Source organism: Mus musculus, chromosome 9, assembly GCF_000001635.26.
Source record: "Mus musculus strain C57BL/6J chromosome 9, GRCm38.p6 C57BL/6J".
Lineage (NCBI taxonomy): Eukaryota > Metazoa > Chordata > Mammalia > Rodentia > Muridae > Mus > Mus musculus.
Window position 1 is genome coordinate 69,279,318 of NC_000075.6, and position 26,393 is coordinate 69,305,710.

Sequence of the window (26,393 nt, forward strand, 5' to 3'; positions counted from 1 at the left end):
ATTATATTTCAAGGAGTGATGATGTCGTAAATGAACTCACCATCCCAATCTAGTTGATGAAACTCAGTTTCACCATACAAGGTGTACCTAACCTTTGGAATAATGGGCAAGCTTGGCTCGTGGAGACTCTCATAGCTCCCAAGCCTTTACAGCAAATTCAATAATGTATATCAGTCATTTTGCAATGCTGTATCTTCGGATGCACCAACAGGTCCTTCCTGTAGTGTAGCATTTTAACAATTTACATTTTACTTCACAATGTCAGAACACCTTACCTCTATAGTGTGCTTTTGTTTTGTATAAATGGCACTTACGATAAACATGCATACTACATACTACAGTCACTTAATAAATGTAGGCAAGAATTTTATTCGAAGCACTCTGAAAACTCTTCCTAAGATGGGTATATGCCCCAAACCATGTGTTAGAGTAGGTGGGTGAGATATGATCTTACGTTACAAAAGCATTTACAGAAAGAATAGCAGTGTTTCCATTTATTAAAGCCCAGCAAATGTATTTATCTTGTATGATTTCTATACAATAGCATGAAGTATAAAATTACCATTTTCTACACTGTTGTATTTGGAAGTTTTTAAAAGTGCTGCTATTGGTGTTTGTAATTTTAATTTTCCTTAGGATTACATGCACCATTCTGTTATTTAGAGTTGTAGGTCCCAAAATGGAAAAACAAAAACTCCCCTCAAGAGTTAATTTGTAGCAAGTGTTCCTTAAATATACAAATGGCAACATTGTTTCCAAACAAGGTAATTACAACTGTGTACAGAATGTTTCTTCATTAGTAGCAATTAAATAATTTACTAAATTATGCAATAATTCATGATGACACATGCTAACCCTGCACGATTACAGAAGCTGGTGATAGAATTCCTTGCACTTGTGCCTAGATGGGATAAGAATGGTAATTTTTTGATTCGTGGACAAGTCAGATTATGACCATAAAATTGATAAGTAGTGCTGGATGCAAGGAAAACACATGGTAAATTATTTGAGCATTGTGGCATAGTGAATGACCACCATAGACTCCATATGTGGAGTTTGCCTAAACCCTGGTCTTATATCCTTGGACATGTCACTTCATTTCTCTGTTCCCTGCTTCCCTTATCACTAAAAGGAGCATTGAGGGGAAAAAAGAAAAAACAGAATGTAATTTGATGAAAGGAATTTTGAAAGAAAAATTCATTTCTGCTACACAGGAAATCCCAGGAAATGGTCAGCCAGCAGGAGGGGAAATGGCAGCAACAGGAGTGGAATTGAATCTTCATCCAAAGTCAGTTTGAAGGGCTATGGGGATGGCTCAGTCCTGACTTATAATCCCAGCTCCAGAGAGGGAGTTGGAAGCAGGAAGATCTTTGAGCTCACTGGCCAGCCAGGCTAGCCAATTGTGAGCTTCAATTCCTTAAAAGACCCTGGCTCCAAAACCAAGGTGGAAAGCAGTAGAACAAGACACCCAACACCATCAATCTCTAGCCTGCTTATACATACACATATGAGCATGTGTACACATACATACACACATATGCACATACATATGCACACATACATACGCACACAGAGAGAAGGGGGGATTCCAACTCCATAAAATTATCTTATTGGGGGCTGGGAGGGGGACACACAAGATTGTGTTCATACATTGAATACCACTCTCTGTGGTGACTTGATAGCCTAATCTAATTATATTCCTCTTACATAGGAACGATTTTTAATTCAAGAGGAGGGCAGTGATTATCTTTTAATACGAATTAAACATAGTTAGAAGAAGAACATTTTTATTAAGACAAAAATACCCACTGGATTCTGTCCTGGCTCTAGTGCCCAGGGCACACGTGCACTGCCCTGAACTTAGGCATAAATACTTGATGGGCTTCTGCGAATGAAAAGAGACTGCAGGTAGAACCTGTGTGGTAGGAGTCCCAGGCTGTAAGCAGGGGGCTCATATATGAGCATCCAAACTACTATTGACATGCGGCACGACTGTCTGAAATGTCAATAGATACAAAATGAGGATTTCATAATGCAGAATAATTGATTACCCTGCTTGACTGAACGGGAACATATTTTCTCTATGAGAGCAAAATAATGACAGCATTTGCTCCTGGAAACTTCCTCACTTCGGGACTTGAATTTCCCAGCAGAGCCCATGTGACTCTGTGGTCTTGATCGCCATGCATGACGAAAATAGGGAAAACTGTCTGAAATTGCTTATCTTTTCTCCATTATTTTGTATTTATATACGATCGTAGCTTTTTAAAAATAAGATACAGCCTTTCTACTAAGCGTGTATATTAATAGAACTGTCTGTTACAATTTTCAGAGCTGAAATGGGTGAGATACAAAAATCAAGTAACATTCAATTTATCTTATTCATCCTCAAATGCTCTGCTGAGCTTTAGTGAAATAACACTGCTTTCTATTTTACTCTTCCTCTGTGTGCTGTGATGCTGCGCTCATTGGCTCTCTGTGTTCTACTAAGTATAATTTAGCTTTATGACTACCAAACCAAGCATTAATCTTTGCAATAAGAGTATAAAACTGGCAAGGTAAGAAGACATCTGTTTCCTTGAGCATGGTTTCTTTCTTATGCCCTGATTCCCCACCCCACCCCACAAAAAAAAAAAATCTCTGAATAGATTCAGTTTGATTTTTAATTTTTGTTTGTCTTCGTTTTTAATAGGGTCTCATGTGGCCCAGGTTGGTCTTGAACTCACAGTATAGCCAAGAATAGTGTGGAATTCCAGATTGTCCAGGATCCACCTCCTGAGTGCTAGGATTATAATGTGTGTCTCCATATCCAGCTGCATATGTATGTAGTATGAAGAATTTGGTTCGAGGCACGTGAAGGAAAGGCAAATGATGGAGCTCTGGGCCCACCTTTTAGATGTTCTCTCCTCTCTGATGGTGTGTAGTTAGTTCGTGCTGCTGTAAATCATCAGCACTGCGTGCTCCCCTGCCTTTTCTGTCTGCCTTTCTCAGCATTGTGGAGCCCCTGCCTTTTCTGTCTACCTTTCTCAGCATTGTGGAGCCCTTGAGTTCCTATTTCTACAAAGATTTGAGCTAGATTACAAGGTCTAACATAGATGGAACCTTCTTCAGGAAGCCCTCCTTAAAAAATTGGCTCTGTATGCATTAACCTCTCTTGTTTTTGTTTTTCCTTAGACATTATTCTATTTGTATTTTAGTGGATCTCTGTGTGTGCCTGATTGGCTGTATGTGTCTCATGTGCATGCAGTTCCCTCAGAGGCCAGAGGAGGGCGTTGACTCTCTCAGACCTGGAGATATGGGTAGTTATGAACCACCCACCCATGTGTGTATGAGTTGGGAAAAGAACCAGAGAACTGGACAAGAGCAACAAGTCCTCTTAACCACTCAGCCATCTTTCCGGCTTCTTTCTCTCTCATTCTTGACTAGCATGGCCCTTGAGCTCCTGAACACTTGAAATGAGGGTGGTGACACAGCATCACATTCATCCACATCTGAATTCCTGCTGGACCACAAACTCCTCAAAAGCCATCATAAAATCCAGATATTTCTCCTTCCCTCTCCATGGCCTAGCATAGACATGCAAAGATTTTTTTTTTTATTCGTTACCCATTATGTGGGAGTGTGCTCTCTCACAGAAAAAGAAATATGAAATTCTTGCCTGACCACAGTCCTCTTAGGTCAAGCAGTAGCTAATTCTAAGTAATCTTTGTGTCCCTCCCTTACTACCTACATAACACTTTGTGTGTGTGTGTGTGTGTGTGTGTGTGTGTGTGTGTGTACATGTTTGTGGGTGTAGGTGTACATACGCATGTGACTATGTCCATGTTAAATCCAGAAGGTGAAGTAGTGTGCCGTCCTCCATCGTCCTCCATTTTGTTTTTCAGAGGTAAAGTCTTGCACTGACCCTGGAGCTTGCCAACTTAGCTAAACTGGCTAGCCTACAAGCTCCTGTTTCTGCCTCCATGGTGCTAGAGCTACATGTTGCTGCACCCTGCTTTTTACATGGATGCTGGAAATCTGAACTCAGGCCTTCATGCTTGCATGGCAAGTACTGTACCCCTCAGCCCCAATAAATATTCATTTTACATACAACACGGCTTCAACCTTGCCAATCCCCTCTCAACAGATCTGTGCTGAGGATCAGTGTTTTGAGTTAGTATGGGCTCCGTATTTGTGAAAATACAGGAATTCGCCCTTTTCGGTGGCACTTCCTAGGCATCTGGCTGCATCAAGATGAAGTTAAAGGTCTCCTTCCCAACCACCAGCCGTCTGAAACTCAATGCTGTAGATGATGACCTCAGACTTGATACTTTCTATTGGAAGTACATAACCACAGATGTAGCTGCTGATGCTGGGTAAAGATTGAGAGCTTGTGTGGTCTTCTCAGTGACAGGGCAAACAAGGTTTTCCCATGAAGTAAGGTGTCTTGACCCATGGCGGAGTGGGCCTGCTGTTGAGTAAGGACAATTCTTGTTACAGACCAAGGAAAACTGGAGAGAGGAAGCACAACCCTGTTCAGGGTGCATTGTGGGTGCCAGACTGAGTGTTCCCAACTGCTTATGGTCAAAAAAAAAAAAAAAAAAAAAAAAAGGAAAGAAAGAAAGAAAGAAAATGAAGAGAAGGAGAAGGAAGAAGAGAAGAAGTATATTGTTAGACTGATAATGTCCACCAATATGTTGTCAGAAAGTCCTTTAGCAAAGAAGGTAAGAAGCTCTGTTACTCCACACATCCCATAACACAGATATCAATGCTTTGATCTGAAGAAACAATGCACTAAGAAACATCAGGAGGAGGCTGCTGAATATGCTAATATTTTTAGCCAAGAGAATAAAGGAAGCCAAAGAAAAATGCCAGGAACAGATTGCCAAGAGACATGGGCTGGCCCTACTGAGAGCCCACACTTCTAAGGGTCCAGTCAGATGTATGTCTTTAAGAGTAACAAATAAATGACCAGACCTTGAACAACTACAGGAATTAGTAGAATGGAGGCTGATGGTTCTGTGCTAAGTGCTGTGGCGCTAACCTTTCTTTATACTATTTAAGTTAATCTGCCTCGTGACCCTGTAGGACTCTACTGTCCTTCCCTCACATGTGATGAAAGAAAGGTTTGCTCAAGATCACTCAACCAGAGAGTGGGATGAAGTCTGGTTTTGAGCCCAGCTTCTCCATTGGATGCCAAAGCCAGTTCTGCCGTAGGACGGAGTTGAGGAAGTGAAGCGGGCTGCTCAGGGAAGTGAATAGAAAAAGCGCAGCACAGAGAAAAGGATGCCAGTGATCTGGAAACACGAATGGCTGTGACACTAAAGCCCTCTGATGTCTATGTCTCTCCCTCAGTCCATGGGGCGCAGACGTTGGTTCTGGGAGGTGAAGTAACTTTTCAGAAGTTATCAGAGAAAGAGACTAGGGATGCATGCAACTCGAGGTCCCAGAATTCTTAGTTCTTTGTTTATTTGTATTCCCTTTATTAGAGAGAGGCAGAGAGAGAGAGAAAGAGACAGACAGAGACAGACACATAGAGACAGAGAGAGACTATATGTGATAATAAAATAAATGAGGACTCCTTAGAGGAAGGAAGGGAAATATCCAGAGAGCAGTGGGAATGACGGACAATTGAGAATGAAGTACAAAGGCCTGTGTGTGCCAACTTCACAACAAAATTCATTACTCTCTGTGAAAGAAAGACAAAAGTTTCATGTGTGGCCTATTCTACCAGCTTTAGAGATGCAGTGAAGACACCCCGAGGAACCTCATGGAATGCAGGCCTTCTTGTCTCCAGCTTGCTTCTCTTTGCTTGCCACCTTAGCATGTGTGTGAGTGGTGAAGCACCTGCTGCCTACGTAGTCTGTGGAGGCTGGTCATCTGTGCCTGCCAGTGAACTTCAACCTTTTCCTCATTGTAATGGTTACAAAACACAGGCCAAATCTCTGAATTTCCTAATAGCCATATGAAATATTTGGCTCCAGAAATCCCAAAGTCCATAAAGCATGGCCTGGCTCCAGCCACCTCAATGATCTATTCCACCAAAAGGCATAGGTGTGGTCCATAACCCCCCATCCACCGATAGTGGCCATGGCCACCCAGATGCTGGACTCCTGCAGAAAATGTCAGCCTCATACAAGGAAATGACTGACTCCTGTAGGGTTTTAGAGCAAAGATCATCTCATTGGTAAACATCTTGAGACCAAAGCAATCACATTGTTTTCTTTTGGTTCTAGAATACAATTCTAGGCATAAAATAGATGCTCAATAATTGTGGTCAACAGAAGTAAGTAAGTAAGTGTGTGTGTGTGTGTGTGTGTGTGTGTGTAAAACTAAAGGCATTGTTTGACACCAAAATACCGTTTGTTTCATCAGATTTCGTGGTCAGAATATTTGTATATACTCATGCGTATTTAAATGCCATTCTACTTTGGTCTTAAAATAGTGAGCAAGACAGACAAGCCATATTAAAATGTTCACCCCCCCCTTAACATTAATAAACAAGATAAATCAACGATTCCCTCTCTTATCTTTGATTCTGGATCTCTCCAGTATTATTCATAAAATGTTATTTTGTGAGACCTGGAGTCTTCTAGATTCACAATTTAGCAAGACCATGATCTACAAAAGGGAGTAGATGCCTTTTCTGCAGCTTCCCTCTGTGTAGTCTTGCTGGCCCTGATTGTCTTTCAGAAGGCAAAGACTGAGCTGAAACAAGGTCGTAGACTGTGTTAACTTTTGGGTGGCCTCTTCCCTGTTCAGTTAGAAAGAAATTAATTGAATTATCAAGCTGTAGAAGAGACAGGGGCGAGGAAAAGAAAGAACCAAAATGCTCCTATTCACATGTATCCCCAAATGTTGAAATCATCTTGTTTTGGGATCTTGAGGAGTTTGGACAAATGCCTCCACCCACTAGTATGCTACCCCCCACCCCACCCCCAAAGCCTTGAATTCATGCTTGGGTGTGATGGTGTGATATACCATATGATCAGGCCTCTGTGTGGTACAAATCTAAATCTCGAAAAAGCTAAGAATCATTTTTTAATGAAAATTAATCCTTGATTTCACTGGGGTATATGACCCATTCTGACTGCTCTTCCCCTGCACCCTCGCATCTCCTTCCTTCCCCCATCTAGCCACCTTCCCTTCCTTTCCCCACTCATCTTCCACATTCCTGTCTTTTTCTCTCATTTGTGACTCTTGGGTTTGGCCAAGGCCATCCATATGGCCTTAATCAGATTTACTATTAGAGTTCGGCAGGTTTGCTAGTGGATATACCATTGAAGACAACTGTTCCCCCTCCACCGGAATAATGGGTAGGCTCTTCTGAGTTCTCTCACACCCATGACTGACTGTTGAAAAGCCCTGTCTTGAATGGGCCCCTTGCAAGCAATTGCAGCTGCTACTAGTTCATGTTAATGATGACTGGTGTCAAGAGAATGGAACTCCACCACACTTTTCCACATCTTACTTCCTTTCCAGTCTCTTTCCACATTTCTTGAGCCTTAGAGGCAGTAATAGGAATGGTTTGTTTAGGGCTAAATCCTGTGCTTTGATGTCTGAGCATCTTGGGCAGCCATGTGTCTCTAGACTCATAAACTGGCCCTGTGGAGTGAAACCCAAGTCATTTTCTTGACCTCTGGAAGAGAGATCGACACCAACTTCCTGGCCATACTCTAGTCTGGACCCCTGCAGAAGTGCACCAGGCTCTGCTCAGGGATGAGCTGGGAAAATCTGGTCTCTACAATGTGTCTCTACTTTCTACTAAGTGTCAGATCTGGTGTATGCAGCCAATGGGACCCCACATGAGTCTGTGGCCATCTATAAACTCATTTTGACCTCTTGGCTGAGATTAGCCAACACAATAATGTTTGAGAACTCATATGTAACATTCTCCCATTTGCAGGAAAGAATTCCTATCCAATGGCATTTCCTTCTTGTAAGCAATATTCTTTTTTTTTTCTTCTTCAGAATGCATGTTTAAAAGGATGCAAAGAATATATTTCTTAAAACTATTTCCCCCCATGCTAGATGCTCCACTGCATTTATTCAATAAAATCCAATTATTCCTATAGATAATGTTTCAATATTATACCGTGTCTTTATATGAGGATGTTTTAATTTAGTGTGTGAAATTTTTTACAGGAATGTATTTGTAGCTCCAATTTGATTTTCTTGAAGGAAGATATGTGGCCTTTCATTCCTGGCTGGTTTGTTTGGTCAAAGACTTCTAAGTCCATGGGCAATTTATCCTATCATCTATTATAAAATAAACACTCTCATTTTTATTTTCAAAAGTTTCATAAAAGCTGTTCCTATGAAGTACAGTTATCTCCCCTAGGTTAAAAGCTGATGATATGTAATAGAGGCGTGTATTACAAATGGCATCTAGCCACCCAGGAAGGTTACGACTTAACATCTGAATTCTGCTGCTCATGTAGGATGTGAGAGCAATGCATTTCCAGAAGGGCAAGGTCAGGATTCCATTATCCTGGCAATGTCTTTGCTGGATAAATGTGTAAATATTTCAAATAAGTATGATGAGATGCTATTTCTATTGAGGACTTCTCTACAGGAGGAAAGATCATCCTCTTTGTAATTGTGGGAGTCCGTGTCACGGCGCATGCCATTCCTCCTTACCGATTTCATTTGAAATGGCCTGGAAATAACCGATTACTTTAGATGTAAGACTATTTACCTTGGAGTCAGAAGTCTGGCGGGCAGGCTGGAGCTAATGGATTTGGTTGTTTTCAAAGCATTCTTATCTACAGCAAGATACTGTTTTAAAGTGAATCCTCAGCTTGTCTATCAAGAGGCACTTGCACTGGGCAGAACACATGAACATGTGCTCTGTAGTTGTATTCTCCTCCTTTAACAATACAAAGAAGGGGAGGGAAAAAAATGCACCCAGCACCCAGTGGTGGGCTATTTTGGTGGCACTCTTCTTTTTACATGACTAACACAAGGGAAACCCAAAACCAAATTTGAAGACTGGGGCGTTGCCTCATTGGGAGATGGAGTTGCATCATGGGAACATGGTGTGATTTAATTTCATAATTGTAAACATTACAGTGGGTATGGCTGATTTCCTCTGTAACCCTTGTCCACTTCACTATGCCTGGACAGCAGAGTTAACATGGGTAGGTCCTGGCTTCAGATTCTTTTCCTGTCTCTTTTTTTTTTTTTTTTTTTTTTTTTTTTTTTTTTTTTTGTGTGTGTGTGTGTGTGTGGTTGTATTTCAAAAAATTCTAAAGGAAAAAAAAAACCTACTTGGGGATGAATGTGTCTGAAATCAAACATTTTTGTAAGGCCATAGCTTAACTAAAAGACAATGACGTTTTCTGACCATTCCAATCCTAGAACTGTGTAAATGTTTGGAAAACATTTCTTTTTCCTTGAAATGGGGGTTGGGAGGGGGAATGAACAGATCTGAATCTTTGTTATGGGGCTAGATGTCTGCATGTGTTCTAAATTACCGCCACAACACAGGGTCAAGGCTAGCTTGGTTCCATGGAAAGAGAAATATTAGAATCCTTCCTGTTTGATCATCAGAGGGTGGGGGCTGTCTCAGATCTGCACTAGGTAAGCAAGTTTGGCTTAGTAGATTTTTCCCCCCTTTTATGCGCAATACTGTAGGCATAGTTGCCAACGTTTTAAGTAAAGCGGAAGCCTGGTAAGTAGTCTTGAAATTCAGCATAAAGAGATTCATCTGGGAACAAAAATAAAACCATGATTTACGTAAATGCAGTAAAAAGTTTCAAACATTGGAGGGAATTAAATCTCGGTTGTAAGGTGAATGGTATGGCTACCGGTGTTGTTTGTTGTTTCTTCTGTTTAAAATGCCACGTCTTATCTTTGAGGTTAGAAAACTAGCGCCCTTTCCACTTGGAGATGGGTTTTCTGGAGAGACTTCTAGATAGGATGAGCCTGGGGACCAGTGGCTCAAATTGTCTGGCACCTGGAGCTCATTTAGCAGGCAGACATGGTTTTCCAGTCTTACATATACAGGCTGTCTTGAATGCGGGATGCTGCGGGAGTACGCAGCCCGGAACTACGACCTTGGATGCTGTGAGCTGGGTGAGTCCTGAAAGTCTTACGAGGGGGCTTGCTCCGTCCCAAAACTGGTGTCAGTTCCGGGCCTGGGGGCTGGGATGCCCTGGGACAAGAGGGAGACTGTAGCTTCCTCAGACGGAAAGCTTCTTTGGGGTTAATCATTCAGTGTTTTTGTCACTGAGAAGGGTTCTGGAACTGAGCTGAAAGAGGCATCAGGGTGCTTAGCTGAAGTGCCAGGGGGAGGGGGGTAGCGGGAGGGAGTGTGGAAAGTGGTCAGAGGCAAGGCAGAGAGCTTCCGGGCCGCCACAGGTGATCGGTTAGTAAAGAGGTGGCGAGGGACTTTGGTGCGGGCCCCTGGGAGCGCAGGGGGGCAGCACTGTGTCGGGGTGGGCCGTTCCCGGTCACCTGCCCGCGGGGGCGGAGCGCGGCGCCCAGGCGCACCCGCCTCCCGCCTCTTGCTCCCGCCCCGGGAGGAAGCGGAGGGGCGCGGTGTAAACAGAGCGGCGGCCGTGATGTCAGCCGGTCACATGGAGCCTCTTATGGCTCGGGATGGCTCTCGGCGGGCGGGCAGCTGCGGCAGCTGCTGCTGTGGCTCGGGCGGCGGCGGCAAGAGGGGGCTCCGGGGTCGGACGGTCGGCTCTCCCTGCGCTCTCCGCACCGCGGCGTAAAGGATGTATTTTGTGATCGCAGCGATGAAAGGTGAGCTCCGGGTGGCCCGCGGGGACTCGGGTGGACTGACGGCTCCGGGGGGCGGGGAGGAGGGCGCGCAGGGGGAGGGGTGGGCGCGCCTGCCGGAGCTCACGTACAGCTTGAGGGGCAGCCACTGGAACCCAACGGGGTCTCCGGGGCCACCGCAGCGTAGCCACTGGAGCTCGGAGGAGGGTTCGGCCTGCCGCGGGTCGGTGGAGCTAGACTCACGGGCCCGATCGCCCCTCCGGCGTCTTCTTAGCTGCTGTCACTCGTCTGGGTGCGCCTGACACCCAGCGGGGCTCCCCAAAGAAAGTTTGCCGAGAGTCGCAGCGCTTGGAACGCTCAGGGAGGATCTGGCAACTGGGAGGAAGCTGGGGACATCCACACTGGGTCCCCAGGGCCCGCACCCCGGGACAAGTCTGGCCTATGTGTGTGTGGGGGGGGGGGGGGAGCGGCAGCCAGGCCGAGCCCTGCATGCGAACGCTAGTGGTGTCATCCCCAGGACTGGTTAGCGTTCCAGGCCTGCCGTCCGAGCTTCGTACGGCCACCCCACCCTCTGGAGCTCCAGTGGCCAGCGGGTTAGGGAAGTGTGGAAACTCAGCGCTGCGTCCCTCGGACGCCGCCACTTCAGAAAGCGCGCGGGCCGGAGTCAGCCCAGCGCCCCGAAGGTGCCAAGACGCCCTCCGCCGCTGCCCCAGTCGCAGCGCGCTCAGGCTAGACACTTAGGTTTGTGCATGGATGTAGACAGAAGACAGGATCAGCCCACGGGATTGGAGAGGAGAAGCCGAGGTTAGACCGCGGCGAGGGCCTACGGGCACAGGTTAGCCGCGGCTAAGCCTCCGCACCCAGGGCCTCCTCCCTGGTCTGGGGAAGTAAGCTGTGGGAAGTAAAAGGAGGAAAGTGGTTTGCAGGGACGGCTGGCTTCAGGTGTCCCAAGGTGAGGCGGGAAGAAGCCAAGGCAAGTCAGGGAAGTTTGTGATGGAGACAAAGTTTGGAGGTGCGCAGGAAGTTGCTTGTGCCGCAGGGAGAAACCGAGACAGGCGCTTCGACCTTTGCAGATGGCCCTGGAAAGACTCAGCCCCATAGCTCTCTGCGCGATCGTGCGCCTGCTGGGTCCTCTCGGCGGATAATCTGCCCAAGCAGTGTGCAGGCCCGGTCGCCCGGCTTGGGGATTTAAAGCTCCATCTGTCTGTGGCACAGCGGCCGCTCCTCTCAGGGGCAACAATTGTGAGCACCCTGAAGGTCTTGCGGGGTTTTGCCCTCTAGCGCGGCGGCCCGGTGCTCGTTAAACGTTTGCTAGGTTTAGGATTATTTTGTTGTTGCAATCCAGGATGAAGGACACCCGTACCGTATCTGCGCCGGCTTTACTTTCAGATCATTGTGTTTTTTCACTAGAGATTGGGTGGCATCTTTTATTAATTATTAACAGGTCGAAGCATTCAGGACGCTAAGATGAGCTGGCTGCGTTCGATGAAATCTTTCTGTAGGATGCGCCCACGGCAAATTTAGTGCCTTTCCCCTTCCACTTGCGGGAAGTGAGGTTGAATCACTTTTATAATATGTGACTGGTATAACACAAGAGGGAAGAGCTTCCCGTGGTCTTAAGTGTGTGAAAGTATTGGGGAAGGAAAGGTGTTGAGGTTTCTTATTATGTAAAAGAAATCGTTTTCCCCTCCCCAAAAGAGAATCTTGGTAATTCTTCTTCCCATTAAACCTGTTAAGTGAAAACTGACTGCAGAAGCCGCGACGCCAGTTGTATTTCGTTCCCTCACCTACTTAAATTTAAAAACTAGAATTTGCTGTTTGGGAAGGGCGGGTGAAGGTCCTCATCCATACTGTGTACCATTGTGTTGAATGGGAGAAAGGTGAGAAGCTGAGAGAGGCTTCTTTTTAATTGCCCTTTCCTCCTGCTGAACAGTAAACCTCTCAAACATTAAGGAACTGTCCTTTGATGGTGTTATTTGAGGCTGATCTTTTTTAGTAAGTTGGCTTTTGGCTTTTGTAGGTTTAGTACCAAGTGAAGTTCTAATCAAACTCGCCTTGTGATAAAAACTGGGGGTCATCAGTATCCCCTCTCCCCTAACATACACACACACACACACACACACACACACACACACACACACACACACACGAGACTTGGGAGCTTCCTATGGCTGCTGTAAAATAAGATTCCTAGATTGGTAGTAATGTCACTGAGAAAAGGAAAAAAATGTCTAGACGTCCTTGCAGTGCAATTTTCTTTAAAACCCAAGCTTAGAGGTATGTGTATGTGTCGGGGGGGGGGGGCTTGGGGGGGGGTTGGATGAGAAATAGAATATTTCAGTCCCAGCATCTTACGTCTTTTGTCTTAATAGGATTGTCTTGCTTTGGTGCAAAATTTAGAAAAATAGTTTGTGGGAAAGCAAGGAATGCTGTAAATGTTTCCATATCAGATTTAAGGGAGGAAAAAAAAAAAACTGGCCTGGAATCGTATTAAATACTTCCCTGCTGCCTCTTGGTTTTAATAGTTAAATTGGTTCCATATGCAAGAGTTTACATAATTAGATTCTTCGTGCAAAACAGAAAGGTTCTTCTTCATAGTATAGCTTTCTGCTGCGTAGATGCCTGTGAACAGAGGAGGAGAGAAGGAGCCACTATAAAAAGAGAGGCATCCTCTTTGTTGCCCGATTTAATGATGTTTTTTTTTAAAAAAAAAAAAAACATCATTAAATCAGGCCTTTTTGAACTCACCAAAGAAGAAAATCCTTTCTCTGTGTCAGTTGTCAAATTAGTTTAGGCTTAAAGTGGTTCGATGCTTAGGAAGTAGTAACCTTGAGTTCGAGCAACTCTTCCCTGACCCTTCAGTGTGTTTTGTTTGCTTGCTTGCTTCACAACAGATTCCCACTACCATTTAGGTTGTTCCTTGGGCACAGGGAAAGAGTAGGGATGCTGTTTATTCTTGAGGCAAGGGGCACTCGGTCTGGTCATCACATGGGCCAAGTGCTGCTAGCTGGTAGCTGAGTGTTAAAAAACTTGAAGCTGGAGCAGTTGGTATTGTATGGCTCTGCAGCCTCTGTTTGTGTAAAGGGACTTAGAAGGATGAAAGCTCAGATGGGAGCCTCCATCCTGTCCTGGATCTTTCCTCCAGGTTGTCACACAGATGCCAAGGCACCTGGAGCCTTTGGAAATCCTCTTTGTATTGGACTTTGGTGTCACACCTAACTTCAACAGTCTGGACAAATTTGGCTTTTGTTTTTAACCGTGTGAAACTTGGATTCAATTCCTAGTCTCATTTTAAACATCCTTCCTGCGGTATCCCTTACCAGGCAGGGATCTGCGTCCCATTTAGGGGACCGGTGATGGATCGGACTGGTAGAAATTGAGGACTGAACGTTGAAAATCGAAAACTCAAATGGCTGCCAGTGCGGAGCCAACTGTGTGTGTGTGTGTGTGTGTGTGTGTGTGTGTGTGTGAAAGGGCACTTGCTGCCCAGTCTGAGGACCTGAGTTCTGTCCCTGGAACCACAGAGTGGAAGGAAAGAACTGACTCCCACAGGTTGGCCTCTGACCTCCCGATGTGTGCCATGGCATGCACATGTCCACATGCATAAAGACATAATAAATAAACATAGTTAAAGATAATTAAAGACAGAAGGACTGAATGTGGATGGATGTAAAGAGAGCCGTGCTGGTCTGCAGGGTGGTTTTTAGGTGCAGTTTTCATAGGCAGCCTCTCAATGCTGTTTTTTCAATTGTGTCATAATACGCTTCTGTCGGGTGTTTTGCCATCAGCCAAGCTGAGCACTCTGATGTAAGCATTAGCCAGGTAGAAAACATATCTAAGCCAACGTAGACTCTGTAATTTAAGTCCTGACTTTTCCTGGTGTTCAGTAGCCATATCTGTAAATAGATTCATAGTTCTCGAGACCCCTTTCTCCCGTTTTCCCTTCCAGCCATGGAGATCAGAACACCAATGGGCAAGGTCAGCAAACAGATCATTGCCAAACGTCTGAGAGAGCAGCCGTCAGCTTTGTAACTTACTCTGTGGCTCCTAAGATGATTATATTTAGAAAGGACCATTTATTTGGGCAAAAGTGAACTTTGTGGATGGACGGGTAGGTGGACGGATGCATTGATGAATGAGTCTTCCTAAATATTTCACCATCAATAAAGTTCCTTCATGGAATTTGTTGTCTGAGAATACTTTGTAATGACGGTGTTTGTGCAGGCCTGGGTGTAGCTTGGTTGATGGAGTGTTAGATTCATATGTTCATTTCTTCTTTCCTTAGCACCAAAAGAAATGTCAAAGATGGATTTTTTTTTTGTTTTCTACATATTTACAATGTTTATTGCAGACCAAGCAAAGCTGCTTGAGTCTGTGTGTTTCACATTTGATCGTTCAAAGCCGTAACCTTTAGACACATTACGCTATCGGCTACACTTACTTTATATTTTTCTGATTTAAAGTAAATTTTTAAACATTCCCCTGTCACATCCAGTATAAACTGATGTTTGATAATGTTTCCAGGTCCTTTGAGGAATGACAGGCAGAACTATGCCCCCATCTAGCCACTCCCCAAGAATCCTTCCCATTTGTTCTGGCCTTTGGACTGGAGGATAGAGAGGTTCAGCGCCTGAGCTCTGTGAAACCATCAGTAGTGTGGGGATGACAGGACAGGACAGGCTTTCCCCATAAGCTGTCAGAGTGCTATGCCTAGAGAAGAGGTCTAAATAAGAGCTCAGATTAGCTGATGAGAAATATGGGGTCGGGGGGAAAGGCACTTGAAATAGATTGTTTCTAGATTTTCTATTTTAAGTGAAACATTAGCCCCTGTCGGGTTTTCAGATAGGATAACTTAACCCTCTGCTCTCATGGCTGTACAACGGAAGGCCAAGTCGACTCCGGGCGGTACTTTTCTTTTCTCGGTTTCTGCTTTTATCTGAGGTTGACTAGACATTTCCCAAGCCAATAGGGGCAGGGTATCAATCTGTGTGCACTTCATGGCTCACGCATATGCCTGTTTGTGGCATCCGATGGGCCCATGCATTTGAGTTGAAGAAGATGAAGCTACACAGCTCTCGTGCCATAGCTAATTTCTTTCGGCAGATACCCCATAGAGCTGGACCAGGCAACTGAGTCCCACCATCTCCCTGTCACCCCACGAAGGAAGCTATAAAAATGCCCTGTACGTAACTTTGCCTCTAGTTAGCGTAAATGATAAGTCTGCCGTTTATATGGGGGGAAAAATAGATTCAATTATGTAATGCTTTGCTGAGCCTAATATCTTTAAATTACTCTTTAATAAAATCAATTTGGTACAAATGGGGTTATTCTTATTTGCTTCTCATAGCTCTTCATGATTTTCATTAAGCCTGCTTGGTATTAAGATCTGGGAGAGAACCAAGCTTGGCTTTCCTAAATAGCATAGAACAGCCTCGTGAAGTGCAGCTGGCCTCTGCACAGAGTCATCATTATCACAGAACTCAGTCAAATACTTGTCTGCCTGTCCCATTTATCTTTAGGCAAAGAAGGAGGTTTACACGTGTGTCTTTTTATTTTAATCCATTCCATGTGGTCGAATGCTGGTCAGCATGGTTGTGTTGCTAGTGAAGGGGCATCAGTGCATAGTGTTGAGAAGCTTGGCGTCTCTCACATCAGCAGAAATAGAAGGTTTCTTGAGGAGTCGCAGGAGCTCACTTCTTGCTGGGTTGGTACTTAACCTCTCCGGGTACCGGATGGAGGTGTGCTGTTCTTTCAGAGGCTCGGGAAGGAATGAAACTTTAAGTCACTCAGATTCTATGTCCCGTCAGCAAGTGGGTGACACGAATGTCCTGTTATGCTTGAAAACCCTCCTGTGATTGGAGAGTTCACTATTTCCAGAGGTAGCTTATTCCATGTTAAATCAGAAAGACCATCCCATATCAAGCAGACATGTCTGCTTAGTTCTCATAAGTTCCCTCTGGTTCTGAGCCCACCTTCCCATGCTGTAGGGGACACATGTGATCCTTCCAACTGAAGACTGCTATTTGAAAAGACACACACACAAACACACACACACACACACACACCTACCCATGAGCTCTGATGTCCCTCTGCCTCCCATCTCACTCAGGTTCACCGTTCAGCCACCTCACAATCTTGGTCAATTTCTTCCTCAAATGAAAAACACACTTCAGTTTGTCTGGAAACATTTGACATTTTGATGCAAAAAGTGAGGTCCAGCTGCCTAATATGATATGGCTGACTTGACTAACAAAACAAAACAAAACAAAACAACTTTGTTTCAAACATATTAAGGTACATAAAGAAGGCTCTATAACTCGACTGGGGATCAATCCTAGTGGTAATCCTTGTAATTTGTGGAAGCGGGGGCTTAAGAGTTTATGGGTACTTTATTTGACTTATGTTGATTATTTAAACTACCCAGGAAAAAAATTAAAGTCACAAAAATAATTATAGGAACATTACAAGCTCTTATAAGTTTTGGGTGTTTTTTTTTGTTTTGTTTTGTTTTGTTTTTTTGTTTTGTTTTTTCACAAAGCAGTATCACATCTGAGATGAGGCTGCCCTCTAGTGGATACTTGCTCATGACAGGCAACAGCCATGCCAGTGCCAATGAAATTCCCATCAGGCTAGTGGAAAAGGTCAAAGGTTGTGAATATTTTCTCGACAGCTGTGGGGCATTCTTCACCAATTTCAAAAGTGTAATTCATTATCTTGTGCAGTTATTAGAAATGACTTATTAGATAACGAATCTCTAATGTTTTCTTGGAAGGAAGGAAAGGTCATTTTAAAGGAACAAGTTCTATTAAAGCTTGTTCGTAGCACCCTGTTGTCTGTACTAAATCTGAGTGGCATTTGGTTCCTGAGCAGCTAAACCTGTATTGAAATCCTTGTTTTGTCTATTCTCCATCCTTGATTTTTTTTTCTTAAAAAAAAAAAAAGCCAGTGAAATCTAACATTTTTCATTTTCAAATCAAGGCGCTCTCCCCCCCCCCCTTCTCACACACACACACACACACACACAGAGGATATAAATAATTATAACCGCTGATAATCTTTTTGGCATCAGAAGAAACTGTTTAGCTCCTTGGTTTTGAAGACTCGGGTGGTTTAATTCACCCAAACTTTCAGGTTGTCTCAAAAATAAAGTATATATGATAGAGGATGATTGAGCTTGAAAGAGTTTACAGGTTAAACGACTGGAAATTGGCTAGGGTGTTGCTCACTTGGTAGAGGGCTTGCCTGACATTTAGAAGGCCCCGTGTTCAAGCTCCAGTCCTGCATAAAGCAGGCATGGTGGTGCACTCCAGTAATCCCAGCGCTCATGAGGTAGGAGCAAACTGAAGGTTATCCTAGGAAAGTTGACACAGACCAGCCTGCAAAACAAAAGACAGGGCTCAAAAGCAGACAGAAAAATGAAAATAACAACACACATAAAAGCTCTCCATGTAGAGTCAGAGAAAAGAACTCATTTGAGTAATAGTTTTAGGCTCTTTAGTGAGCTTTGAATTCGGCTTTGCCTGATGTATCAACCATGAAACAATCTTACCTCTGTGGAGGAGCCAGAGGCATCTAAATCCTGAAAATACTGATTTTCCCACTGAAATGCCTCTTGGGGGGTTGCAGGGGGACACACCACAGAGGTGTAAGAACACGAGGTACAGTGGGCTTTTTCATGGCTTGAACTTTGGGACCCGAGCTGTAATAGCAAAGACAACCAACCAAGATGAAAGATACCGCTGGGATTTTAAAGGAGTATGATTCTGGCCTTGCTGATACTCGAAAGAAGCAACTGAACTTTTCATGAAAACAAGGCAAAAACAACAACAAAAAGGGGTTGGGGGGTGCAGAGAAACTGCTGCTTTGGCCCTTTGATCTTAGAAATAAGGTCGTGGTTAAGAAGTGAGGACTTGTGGTTAGGTTGAGATCAGCTATTGAAGCAAATTGTTTTTTTTTTTTTTTTCCAAAGTGCACCACCCAGAAGTGTGATCCGCATGCTGTTTGTATTTCTTTTCTTTATATATATATTTTTTTTTGTTTTGTTTTGTCACGGATTGTTATCTTCATTTCTCACTTCTGATTTCTACAGAACACAGTGCAAACATAAATATTTCTTTCGGACGATGCTTGAGTGTTTCCTGTATGCTAGACCATTCTGGTGCCACCTATATGCTGTGATAGTCAGATTCAAGCTCTTCCTGTCAATCAGGTGTCTCGGGTGGTGAATCAGCATTTTTTTTTTTTTTCAAATACCAAGATGCTGGCAGCCACAGTTAACCAGAGAGGGCTATGCTGAGGGTTTTGGGCTTGCCAGTTTGTAGTTTCTCAGAGGTACATACCATTGGAAAACCAAGACACTTGGCGACACACAAAACTATCTGATCCCACAAAACATTGATTGGTTAAGGCCCACTCTTATATCTATGTGTGAACATGGTTTGATTTCAAGTAATCAAAGAGTTAACAATAAAATATCTTCACGAGTGATCCTAGGACTGGTTCCTGAACCTGGAGTAAAGCTCCTAACTGGAGCCTGTAACAGGCAGATTACTGAGTCCCACCTAGAGATGGCATGGTGGAGTCAGTGTTGGGTCGGGCCCCGAGGGCGGATTTAATCAGCATCCTGGGTGTTTCTGATACAGGCGGGCATCCTTGGGCCTCAATTGTTACACCCTTGTGTTCTAAGCTGTCAGCTTTGGGGTAGGCGGTGGGCTGCTCTACTCCCTCAGTGGTTCCTAGAGACCATCAGTCCTCGCCATCACATGGAAGGCATTTATCTTGTGTAGAGTTCTGTTTCTGGTGATCTGGGCCAAAGCCAATGAGTCAGTATTCACAAAAGTTCTTTTGATGGTCGTGAGGGTTAGATCAGTTTGGAAAGCCCTATTCTGGCCTCCTAACTGAGGTCTAAAGCGAAGCTCCAACAGTGAATGATCTTAGGGTAAACACAGGCTTCCTCGGGGTCCTCTGAAGAGAAATAGAGATGGGAACCCAATGTAAGGGATTTCTGTCATCACTTCAGTAACAGCCACACTTGGAATCGTTTTCTGTGGCCTTGCTAAACACTAGCATGAAGGAGGAAGTGGGTGGAATGTTACCCCCAGATCTCTTAACCCCACGTGACCTAAACAGGAGAGGGTCCTGAGGCAGTCTAGGCAGTCCAATAAGGGCGCTTATGATAATGGCAAAGCTCTCTACTCCTTTTCCTGAATGACACTGTCTGGAGTTCTGGCCTCTGTTTGCAACATTGACTCCAGACCTGTATGTGGGAACTGAATCTCCCAGAGCAGGTGGGGGAGTTGGCCACAGAGTCCAGCCAACTCTAATGGAAACAGCAATGTCTTTCCTGTGTTACCTTTTCTATCTTTTTTTTTTTAATTTAATGTTATTTTTTTCAGCAACAAAGTAAAGATTCCCTACTCCTAAGCTCTTCCTCAGCACTTCCTATGAACAAAAGGGCCTTTCTCCGGCCTAAGCATCCTCTCAGTGTGTCTGCAGTGGCCAAGCTGGGGGAGTGGGGTTAATGACCAGACATCCTACCTCCTACTCCAAATGACCAGACACCCTGTCTCTGATTCCAATAACCAGACACCCTGCCTTTTGTGTAGAGTGAGTTTTCATCTGGAAACGCCAGTAAAGTTGGACTCTGAGTGGTGTGGAGGCAGACAACACTCCAACTGACTCTGGCCCTGGGAGGTGGTTGTGCAATATACCTACCCCATTGCTTGGGGCAGCTTCAATGCTGTGGGCTACTCAGACAGTGGTGACCATGACATATGTAGTCTGTGTCCTTGGTGAGTGTATGCTGTGGTGGGTAATGTTTGAGTAAACATGCCAGCTGCCTTCATATAGGTAACTCCAGCAGCACAACCAGTCTGACAGAAGTAGGATGGCTTGGTGGATGAGCAAAAAGAGAGCTCAGTCACAGGCTTTCCCCAAACCTTGCTAAACGCCCTGCAGCAGGCCTAGAACGGATCTCAGAGGCTCTCTGGTCTCTCAGCACCCAGTATTGTCAGTATATTAGACAGGATGGAACTTTCAAGGTATACAGGCTCTTAGGGATTAGAGAGCTGGAGCTTTTAAAACTTCACACTGCTTACAGAGGACCTGAGTTTTAGTCACAGTGCTCATGCCAGGCCAATCAACCCAATCCAACACGCTCTACTGGCCTCCTGTACTCATGTGCACATACCCCCCACACACATACACACACACACACACACACACACACACACACACACACAGACATGTACTTAAAAGTCAAATTTTAAACAATATATGTGTATTTGTGTGTGCGTGTTCTATTTGAGATTCTGGTGATTTTGGTCTGATGGCCTTGGTGGATCGCATGTGCTGGTAAATTGTAAGCTGCATAGATGATTCTGATTGAGAAATCGCTTAAGTTCAACACCTTTATTTGATGCATGAGTCATCTGGGCCCCCAGTTGCCACACGGTGTTGAGGAGTGGAAAGCCCCAGCCTGCGTGTGGAGGGAAGCGGATGAAGGCATGGGCTCTAGTCTGGATCTGCTGCATGGTAACTGGCAGGTTTTCTTCGCTTGCCTTCTTGCCCTGTTTGTAAAATTAGAAGGTTGTGATTGACAGCTGCCAAGGTCTTTTCCAGAGTTCATGTTTCTATAAGAAAAAAAAATGTTTCCGTTACAGTTGAAAGGTGGGCTGGGGTCTCTCGTTCAAGATGTAGGAAAGGCACACAGAAGCCTGCTGACTTCTTTACTCCCTGTCCCCAACTATAACTGCTTAAGATACTTCAGTCGGCTAACCAGCTCCTTTTGGAAGTGAAAATTCTAAGGTAGAAAGAGGTAATTACTAATGCCAGCTATTTAAATACATTTTAAAACAAGAAGGCTTTCATTAATATTAACAAATATGCCTAAACTTAGTTCTGGCAAATTACAGCCCTGCTTTATCAAGTTCTAGCCCAAAGCCTTTTCCATTTTTGATGGTTGAGTTGAAACCTAGGAGTGGGGTATTAACTGAAAAATGAAGACCACCAAACAGCCTAAACCACTGTATTCCACCGTGATTGTATTCCCAACGGCACACTAAAGCCCCAGATCCCTAAGAGATGTAGTACACCCCCCCATTTCTCCCCAGTGATTAGCAGGCAGAAATGCTGTGCCTCCTGGGCCACCTGCTTAAAAACAAACAAACAAACAAACAAAACAACAACAGCAAACAGAACCAGAAGGAAACATGGAGATCTGTCCCTACTTCATCTGAAGCCAGAAATCCAAAAGAACTTGAGTTTTATTACAATGTTGATCGAAGGAGAAGGGTCTGTTAGACACCAGTTTCCTGTGATGTAAGTGAGGGTTGGGGTGAGGGGATGATATTTGACATTTCCAGAAGTGATTAAACAAAGTTTGGAAAGAAAAATCTGATGGGAGTCAGCACGTGAAATTAGAGTTGTATCTTCAACAGCTCCTTTAAAGACTGAGCACATTGCCTGTTTCTGGTTGGGTAGAAATTTAAAGGGAAAGCCAGGCTTCTATCCAGCAGAATCGTCTTAACAGAAGTTTCCTGTTTCCACCACTGCAGAGAAACAAAGTTGTTACAATGAGTTAAGATGGTTCAAACTTTTGGCAGCCTCTCCGCAGGCCCCTGCCGCCGCCGCCAACTCTTTTACAGTTTCTGTGTCGTTTCAAATGGTTGCTTAGGAGAAATACTGACCAAACTCCTCCTTTTGACTACTAAAATGGCTCAGAGAGTTTCTCGGGATGTTTTTATTTGCTAGAAATTTGTTTTGCAGTTAAGCTTCTCTTGTTGAGGGAGTTTGGTTACCAGCCATCTGACGATGCCTCGCCTCGGGGTGTTTACAGAAAACGTGGGTGCTGCAATTACATTGGAGCACAGCCCTCCCCCACCACAGATAGCATAGTAATCAACAGGAATGGGAAAACATGTATTTAAGGATTTGATGCTTGTAAAAAAGGGGCTGTAAAGGAACATGGTTGTTCAGATGTGAGAAGTGACTGGCGGCTCTCCTTATAGGCATGCTAGTAACAATAAAGTCTCCAAGTTCAACATCAAAGTCATCACGGTTTACTCCACCAGTGACTTGCACATCAAAGGGGAGCTTAAGACAAAGGGAGGAATGCTTTACCTCATGGCCAGATCCTTTAGGGGAGTGGGGGGTGGGGGGATGTGGCTTGCAGTTCCTCACTTCCTAAGGCAGGGCAAATGAGAACCAATTTCCCTCCTACCACTTGCCATTTACTTAGGAAAGATTCCTCACAGGAGAGATCGGATCCTCTTCCTTCAGGCAGCAAACTCGGTACCAAGGTGGGCATCTCAAACTTCACCTAATATGCCACATGAAATCCCCCACCAAATAGGACAGTTTAAACTGGGTGAGCTTGTAGTTGGTTGGTGAATTACCCTTGACAACATAATTTGGGACCTCGGTTTGCAATCTCTCTTCTCTCCTCCTCCTCCTCCTCCTCCTCCTCCTCCTCCTCCTCCTCCTCCTCCTCCTCCTCCTCCTCTCCTTCTCTCTCTCTCTCACTCTCTCATTAACCTTGTGGGTGGAGTCTTGCTGAATCAGACATGTGGTACTTAACAGGTGTGTGTATGTGTGTGTGTGTGTGTGTGTGTGAGAGAGAGAGAGAGAGAGAGAGAGAATGAAATTTAGACCTGTTAAACCAGCTCTTAATTAATCACCGGGTCTATGTCCCTGTTCCCCAACTCATGTCATGTATATTCCAAAATGCTGAGCTTAGAACAAGAGTCAGGAGCTGAAGACACACACACACACCCCTTGAATATTACATTGAAAATAAAACCAGCCATGCAAGTATTAGGGATGGTTTGAAATGATACGCTCTTTCTCTCCCCCCACCCCCTTGCCTTTGAAATGTGAGATTCTTTTATAGTTGAGCTTCAGTAATTTACTCATTTTTAAATGCTATTGAAAAATAGTAAGTAGTGCCCAGTGCAGTCATTAATAAATACAAAGCAGCCTTCTCTGGGCTCTGGGGAAACTTAATCAACACACAGTGTTACTAATTGATGCCATACTGAGCCTGCAGAAGCAACGGATCAGTAAACAGAAGTTAGAAAGCAAGAAGTTAGGGAACTGTAGGGATTATGTCGACATCAAGGGCTGGGAATTATAATAAGGCCTCTCTAGGGGGGTATTCATTTGCATGACGCTGAATTAGGACACCCGATTAAAGAATGCACCCCAAGTACTCATGGTGTGAAAGGTTTAAAGGAGGAATTGCAGGCAGGGGCCGAACTAGTCTCTTCGGGTGTTTTTGGTTTTGGTTTTATTTTGAGGGGGGATTTTAATTCATGATCGTTTGATAATTTTTTAATAACATGGTATAGTGGCTTCCTTTCTTAACAACAAAACGCTAATGAAACCAACTGCACAGATTTCTTTTTCTCTGTTTCTAGTGTGTGTGTGTGTGTGTGTGTGTGTGTGTGTGTGTGTGTGTGTGTGTGGTGTCCATACCCTACCAGTGGGTGTACATGAATCAGCTCTCCCCTTCCACTGAGGGTTCTAGGTGTCCACCCTGAGTCCACAGGGCTTCCATGGCCAGGACCTCTTCATACTGAGCCACACAGAATGTATATTGCATTCCCACAACTGAGTGCTTTAAATAAGTAAATAACAGCTGGAGGACAAGTGGGTGGAGACCGAATTAAACTAAACCTTATAAATCTCCTTCACCTCCACTCTACCAGGACACAAGCCTTGAGAAGATTAGACAGCTTTTGGATTTTCTAGTCTCCACCCTCCACAGAGTGGTCCTCAGTGTGTCACCCAGGACTCCCAGAGGGTTCCCAGGGCCCTATGGTGAACAGCACTAGTGGGTAAAACTGCTGGAACCTCAGCCTGGGTCCAGGCTGTGGTACTCTGCTCCTGCGGCCACGGGCTCCTTCAGTACTGTACACTTGGTGTCAAGGAAAGGAAAGAGAGTACCGGTCACATTTAAGACTGTCCTCGATAAGCCAGTATAAAAAAATACTAATTTTTAATTTCAAATTGTTTGTATTGTTATTGTGGAGGGTATATACATGATCTGGGATGGGGGGCAGGGGCCGCATGCCATTGATCACCTATGAAGAGCAGAGAACAACATGGTAGAGTCAGCTCTCTCCTTCCACCTTTAAGTGGGGATGCAAGAATCAAACTCCAGACTCCCATGTTAAGTGCCTTTAACTGCTGGGCCCTTTTGCCAGCCCTAACTTTATTCAGTTTTGACCACTGAGCACATGCCTTTGGTGTGCTCTCTGAAAAGCTTTTGCTTCATTGTGAAGTACCAGTCAGTCTCCGGGGACAGAGTGTTATACCCTGGTCTGCATCAAGGGTTAGGTTGGTTCTTACATGGAGATCCCTGTGCCTTGACAGAAGGGCTGACTGTGGTTATTCCGATTTGGGGATGTGTCACGAAGGCTCTGTGAAGTGAACCAAGTGTCTGTCACTCAGAGGGGAACAGTCAGCTGTGTTTCTTGTCAATACGTTGTTCAATCTTGCATGCAGAAGTGACGGGCTTGGAATACGTGGGCCCAACCCCATGATTGACCTGATACTTAGAAGCTGCTCTGGTGTTGGGGGGCGGGGAGCTAACCATGTTGAGGCCTTGAGATGATTGCTGCTGATTAAAGAGATGTGTCACCCCTTGGAAAACTACAGAACTCGGTGAACCAACCCCATGCCTGTGAAACCAATACAGGGGATTACAAAACCTCAGCCACAGGACAAGATAGAGCGACTGATTTGAATCTGAGCAGAACATGAAGTCACTGGTGTGGTTTCAGGATCCATATTCTAATTAATCGATGGCTGGCACGGGTGGTTCCCGCCTCTAACTCTAACTCGGCTCTAGTGAGGCAGGAAGTCTGTCATTAGTTTGAGGCCAGCTGGTCTCCAGAGTGAAATCCTGTCTCAAAAACAACCAACCTAAACCAAAATAAATAAAATAAAATAAAATTTAAAAATGGAGGTGGGGGGACTCCTACTTGTTAAGTCTGTGTGCAACACCATAGAACATCCAGAGATGCCTGAAGAGGCCTGTGATGTGGCTTATTTGGTAGAGCACCTGCCTAACCTGAAGGAAGGCTTTTCCCAAGATGTCAGAGAGCAGGGGGGGCGGGGGTGTGTGTGCATGGCTTCTTCCCAGCACGCAGGAGGCGGGGGCAGGGGGATCACAAGTACAAGGTCATCCTTGGTTTCAGAGTGAATTTTAGACCAGGCTGGGTTACACAAGACCTTCCTGCTTTGTGTGTGTGTGTGTATGAGAGAGAGAGAGAGAGAGAGAGAGAGAGAGAGAGAGAGAGAGAGAGAGAGAGAAGGAGAGAAGGAGAGGGGGAGAGAGAGAGAGAGAGAGGGAGGGAGAGTGTGTATGTGTGAGAGAGAGAGAGAGAAAATACTATTACCTCTCCTTTGTCCAGTCCCTTTTCTGGGTGTCACCGGATTTTCTTCTCATTCCCCAAGAGAACATCACAGAACACATTGAATACAGCCATGAAACTCCACAGATGAAAAAGATCTATTAAAAGAAAATGAGAAAATCAATAGAACATTGGGGTTTTTTGTTTTTGTTTTGTTGTTTTGTTTTTGTTTTGCTAGATTCTGGTGGAGTATTCTTAATTGTTTTTTTTGAATGCACGAAAGTAAATATTTTTAACTGTTGCCAGTGTTCCTTTGTAAGGTGGTAGTGA

General features: G+C 44.5%; 1 protein-coding gene and 1 long non-coding RNA gene across 7 annotated transcripts in view; one reads left to right on the forward strand and one right to left on the reverse strand.

Moving 5' to 3' along the window:
• Rora (RAR-related orphan receptor alpha) overlaps positions 1-26,393 on the forward strand; it is a 734,843-nt gene that overhangs the window by 625,914 nt on the left and 82,536 nt on the right. The window contains exon 1 of one of the 6 annotated variants that reach the window (XM_006510880.1): positions 9,101-9,119. The exons of 2 other annotated variants lie outside the window; for them this stretch is intronic. In XM_006510880.1, coding sequence (XP_006510943.1) covers positions 9,116-9,119 — 4 coding nt within the window. In that variant the 5' untranslated portion in view covers positions 9,101-9,115. Of the gene's footprint in view, positions 1-9,100; positions 9,120-9,692; positions 10,057-10,523; positions 10,732-10,816; positions 11,543-26,393 lie in introns of those variants that run through there. 3 more of the 6 variants (XM_006510878.3, NM_001289916.1, XM_030244147.1) reach the window with 3 other exon arrangements.
• On the reverse strand, positions 21,103-26,253 carry Gm46153. The gene is made up of 2 exons (XR_001779364.2): positions 26,109-26,253; positions 21,103-21,338 (listed from the first exon to the last, which is right to left on the reverse strand). It is a non-coding gene; the product is annotated as a predicted gene, 46153 (long non-coding RNA).